Raw genomic sequence first — 5,655 nt, 5'->3', positions numbered from 1 at the left:
GGGGTGCACACACAACGCCCCGCGGCCCGACAAGACATCCACCAATTCCTTCATGTGCCCGTACTCGTCATAAAAAAACTTATCAAAAAAGGGGAAAAAATGCTGTGCCCCATTTCCCTACGCGCACGCACCCACCCACCGGGCGAACGGGCGAAACCAGACGGCCCGAAAAGCGGGGAGCAGAGGAGAAAGCACTTCCGCTCGGCCGGTCGGCTGCATTTTTTGTATTTTAGCCCTTAAACAGAAGTAAATTCACGTTTGGACCTAAAAAAATTTTAAATGCAGTTTTGGACCCTTAGCTCGGCGCCATAGGCTGTGGCGCCGAGCTAACGAGCTGTGACGTGGCCGCAACGGCTAGCTGCGTCCAGGGCTAACCTGGCGCTGACGTGGCGGCGGCGCGGCCTCGTAGCTCGGCGCCACAGATCTTGGCGCCGAGCTACGAATTCCTATAAAAACGCCCGCGCGGCTGGCCGAGAGCAGCTCATTTCATCCCATTTCCAAACTTCGTAAAAATTTCCTGGATTCAAAGATTTGAGTTGGTTCACTTCGTAGACCAAGGTATGATTTCCAACTGATTCCTTTTGTATATTAGATTGTTAGTTTAATAATTTGTATACACCTATTATATTATCATTTCGATTATTAGTTTGTGTAAACTTATTATAAAGCATAATAGGTACAAGTGATAATTATAATCGTTTATTAGATGAAAGACATGTACCGAGAGGCGTTGTGGCAGAAGAGAGGTCGTCCTCGGGAGTTATATCCGGACGTATCTAGTAAGGATGCTCCTGTTCCTCCTGAACTCCCCGTGCCTAACTGTGACTGTGGCAGACTGGCTTGGGTACATCAATCACAACATCCAGACACGGCTGCTCGCTGCTACTACCTTTGTGGCACTTTGGACGTACGTAGCTTATGACTTGTCACTTAATTTTGTTCGCGTTCATTATTTTGTAGATATGTAATAGTGCATCTTTCCATTATTTTAGGGACATCAGAGGTGTTTCTTTTTCCAGTGGATCGATGGCCCTGATAAATTTGACCCTCGATATCTTCTTTTCGTTAATTGGTTGAGTGGAAGGACCAGTCATGAGCGTTTTAAGCGTTGGGTACCTCCTCCCCCGAATCCTCCACCAATGACGGATGCGGAGAAGGAGGTAGCAACAGAAAGACGGATGGACTCACCGCCTCGATGCGATTGTGGAGACCGTGCTGTCATCGACGAAGACTATGACAAGCAGTTCTGTTGTCCGAACATTGATTATGTGAGCCCATTGATATGCTAAATGTATGAACTAGTTTTTATTTACAATAAATTACTAATTTTTTCTCTTGTAGCCATACGGGTGGCGTAAGTGTCGTTTCAGAGAGTGGTTGTATGGTCCTTTGTCCCATTGGCCAGAGCCAGAGGTAAAGGAAAAGAGATACATGGGGTGGGCGGCAGAAGAGGTCAAATTTGATCCAGTACTCTGCAAATGTGGTATTGAAGCTAAGTATGGATTAGTTCCTTCGGAGCTTGGTGTTGGATATTTTTGTGGACATATGGTCGATTACGATGAGGTTGGTATTTTTTTTGCACCAGATGTAATGTTATAGCGGTACTTACTATATTTTTTGTAGGAGACGAGGAAATGCAGTTGGGAGAGTTACGACGACAAAGGAGAGGTGATGCGCACAATAGAGTCGAAGAGAATAATGGGACAGAAGATGCGTTGTGGATCTCGGCTCGTTGATTCGTACATTAACGATCGCATACGCGACATGCGTAGGGAAGCAAAATCTGCCTTTTATGATAGCCCGAAGCGTGCAGAGTATAGGAGGTTGAAGGCGGCAGATGAGAAGAGAGCACAGGATGCAAGGGAATGGGAAGCGGCTCAAGCCGAGAAACAGATGTTGGATAATCTTGCTGATCGCCTCAAGGGAAGTAAGTGAGATAAATGATATTATAATTATGTTAGTACAATTTATTTATCCTGACTTTGCTAACTTAATTTTCTCATTATATTTGCAGAGATTGGAAGCGGCGTAAACTATTTGGCCGATGAGGCGCATGCGAGATATGTTCAGGATAAAATGGCAACGGTTGAGCTGATGGAGGAGGAGGACGACGACACATCTAGATTGAGTGAGCTTATCGCCCTCGCAGAGGCAGGATTACATGAAGAAGAGGAGGACGACATGTCAAGGTTGAGTGAGCTCATAGCACTAGCTGAGGCTGGATTACGTGCTCAAGAGGAAGAGGATGAGTTTATGTCACAGGCCGCCGCAGAGGTAGAGGCAGCTTATTACAAGAAGAAGTCTGATGAGGCTGAGGCTGAGGATGAGCTATTCTCCCAAGCTGCAGATGAAGCAGAAGCCAATTATTACAAAAGAACTGGTGACAAGTGTGATGCAGGACAATGCAGCAAGTGGAATGAGGTTGTTGTTGAGGATTGCGCGACGGATGACTCCGAAGATGAGTTACTCATAGATTGTGATTCAGACTGAAGAATTGTAGCCTATTATGTAGTATTTACGTATCAAAAATAATTTAGAACTCTAAAGATGCGTTACTTATTGCTTATTATGTTTTTTACAGTTCACAAAAAAAATTTGCAAGAGTTCCCCTTGTTTTATTAACAACCACAGTTCAAATAATCACATATCATAAGACATATAAGCATTTCAACATATAATACATCACAAAATAACATCGAATATAAAAACATCCACAGAACATAGTTCTTCATATAATGTCCACAAACAAAGTCCAAAATACAAGTTCCCCAACACATTGTCCAAAACACATAACATAGTTCATATTACAACGTCTCCAGCATAAGTCCAAATCACACAGTCCATATCACAAAAGTATTCATTTCCTCCTAGTCTTACCCTTGCCCTTGGCCCCAAGAGCGTCGGTGCCTGGAGTGTAAGGGTCTCGTGGACGCCTTCTACGTGGTGTCAGCTGTGATGGCTGAGTTGTAGGAGCATCCTGCAACTGAGACGGTCCAATCTCCACCTGACCTGCGGCGCCAGCGCCAGCGCCAGCGTCGTCGTCGTCGTCGTCGTCGTCGTCGTCGTCCTGGGCCATGTTCTCAAACGTGTCCCGCGTCGATCGCGACGAGCTGAGTCCTGCTGTAGATGGTCCAACTGCACACATGGGAGGCAGAACGTCCTGCTGCATACGAGGCACAGGCAGCTGCACGTCAACGCCCGCTAGAGACCGGCATCCACACCGAGCCGCTGCTCGACGAAGACGACGTGATACCCTCTGTAATCGAAATGTTAGTTAAAGACATATGTTACACCATACAAATAAACAAGTTTTCTGTTAGACATTGATACTCACTGATAGTAACGATAGCGTAGTAGTATCTGAAGTTCTCTGTGAGATACGCTCGAGTTCAACAACAGATACGAGCATAGAGTTTCCCTATCACAAGTTAAGACATTAGGATGCTCAAAACTAGACATAAAACATTGAATTGAAATCTCTAATTTTAGTAAAGAAATAGTTACCACTCTATCAAGGATTGGAGCAGCCTCAATTTGGGACCCGTGTCGAGCAGCTATGTCGAAAGCTGTGTCTTCGTCGTCTGACGATTCTTGCTCGGCGTAGTCTGCTGCTGTCCACTGTCCCTTCAGCTTGCACCTAGTCACACCCGAATACCAAATCAAATACCTCCGGAAGTTGTAGTTTGTGTGCGCCTGGTCATTCTCATAGTTCAGATCCCCCTGCTGGTCCCATTCATCAATGTAATCACGATGGTGCGTCTCGAAGTCTGTGACCTTCTTCTGTCTCTTTCTGTCGAACCTGCAAAAGTTAGAACCATATATTAGCGACTAACTGATATTTCAATTATTAGTTAGAATAACAAGTGCATGTAGTAACTCACTTATGAAGTTGTATTGAAGTCGAGAATGGCTCCACCGGAAACTCCTGGCGCAATCCGAACTGTCGAGCAACTCTGTGGGGCAAGTGGTACTCAACATGAAAGGGAAATAGGCTTTAAACCTTTTCCTAAATGATTTTGGTGATTGAATGTCCAACACAAACAAATTGGACTAATAGTTTGCTCTAGATTATATGTTCTACAGGTGCCAAAGATTCAACATAAAACCAATAAAAAGAACAAGACAAGAGTCAAAATAAAGGAGCAAAGGGGCAACCGAAGGCACCCCTGGTCTGGTGCACCGGACTGTCCGGTGTGCCACCGGACAGTGAACAGTACCTGTCCGGTGCACCAGGGAACGCAGACTCAAACTCGCCATCTTCGGGAAAGTCCAGGGCCGGCGCGCTATAATTCACCGGACTGTCCGGTGTACACCGGACAGTGTCCGGTGCGCCAAGGGAACGCGGCCTCAGGAACTCGGCAGCCTCGGGATTTCACGAAGACTGCTCCGCTAAAATTCACCGGACTGTCCGGTGTGCACCGGACTGTCCGGTGTGCTAGCGGAGCAACGGTCATCTTCGCGCCAACGGTCGACTCTGACGGTATACAGTGCAGAACAGTACACGCGGCAGAAGTCAGAGCAGAGGATCAGAGAGGCACCGGACTGTCCGGTGTGCACCGGACTGTCCGGTGCCACATGAGGACAAAAGCCTCCAACGGTCGACCAGCTCCAACCCCAACGGATAGGATGACGTGGCTGGGGCACCGGACATGTCCGGTGTGCACCGGACTGTCCGGTGCGCCCATCGACCAGCAGCTTCTCCAACGGCTACAAAATTGGATGGTGGCTATAAATACCACCCCAACCGGCCACTTCAAGAGGAGGGAGCCCAAGCAACATTCCAAGTCATCTAGTTGACATACTCAAGCCCTCCCAACCACCTATATTCATTGATCCATCCTATACACAAGATTTAGTCCACTACAACCAACACAAGTGCCACAAAAGAGAGAGCAAGCAATTGAGAGCTACTCAATTGAGTTTAGCCCTAGCGCCTTGTGAGATTCATTGAGAGATAGTGTGTGCTACATCTTCGTGTTCATTTGCGCGTGGAGTTTTTGACTCCCATTCGAACTTCCTCCAAAGTGTTGGAGGCTTGTAAAAGCTAGCAAGAGACACCAAAGATTGTGGTGGTCCTTGTGGGATCGAGAGTGATCCTTGAGAAGAAGAAGAGCTCGCCGATCCTTGTGTGATCGGGAGAGAGGGAAAGGGTTGAAAAAGACCCGTCCTTAAGTGGACTCCTCAACGGGGACTAGGCCTTCGAGGGCCGAACCTCGGTAAAACAAATCACCCGTGTTCATTGTGCTTTTGCTTGTGATTTGTTTGCTTTCCCTTACTCTAAGTTCTCTTGCGCTATTCTTTGCTCATATCATTTGGTGTTGCTTCAAGTTAAAATCTCATTTAAGCGAAGCAACACTCCGCAAGAAAAGAACTTGAGTTAGTGCTCTTTTTCATCTAAGCTTCCTTGCTTTGTTATCATAGAACTATTAGTTGTATTGATTTATCACTTCCGCATTATTTGAAAGCTATACTCCTTTCAAGCAAGAACTTAGTTTCTATTCTCCGATATTTGTATATCTTGTTCTAACCACTAATCAAGGGATCTAGTTGGGGGATAAAGTTTTAATTTTCAGGTTCCGCCTATTCACCCCCCCTCTAGGCGACTTTCAATTGGTATCAAAGCTAGGCACTTCATCTTGAGTCTAACAACTCGAA

General features: G+C 46.2%; 1 protein-coding gene across 1 annotated transcript; it reads right to left on the bottom strand.

Annotated features, from left to right (window-relative positions):
- Nucleotides 1-2,695: 2,695 nt before the first annotated feature.
- Nucleotides 2,696-3,412, bottom strand: LOC118472274 (uncharacterized). The gene is made up of 2 exons (XM_035960245.1): nt 3,335-3,412; nt 2,696-3,256 (listed from the first exon to the last, which is right to left on the bottom strand). The coding sequence occupies exons 1-2, from the start codon at nt 3,407-3,409 to the stop codon at nt 2,858-2,860; spliced, it is 474 nt and encodes a 157-aa protein (XP_035816138.1). The 5' UTR covers nt 3,410-3,412; the 3' UTR covers nt 2,696-2,857.
- Between the last annotated feature and the right edge of the window lie 2,243 nt (nt 3,413-5,655).

Source organism: Zea mays, chromosome 6, assembly GCF_902167145.1.
Source record: "Zea mays cultivar B73 chromosome 6, Zm-B73-REFERENCE-NAM-5.0, whole genome shotgun sequence".
Taxonomy (NCBI): Eukaryota; Viridiplantae; Streptophyta; class Magnoliopsida; order Poales; family Poaceae; genus Zea; species Zea mays.
This window is presented reverse-complemented; position numbering and strand designations above follow the sequence as displayed.

Coding starts and splice junctions, on each gene's coding strand:
- LOC118472274 (XM_035960245.1), bottom strand. CDS start 3,409: ATGCTCGTATCTGTTGTTGAACTCGAGCGTATCTCACAGAGAACTTCA. Junction 3,257..3,334: donor CTACGCTATCGTTACTATCA/GTGAGTATCAAT, acceptor TTTCGATTACAG/AGGGTATCACGTCGTCTTCG.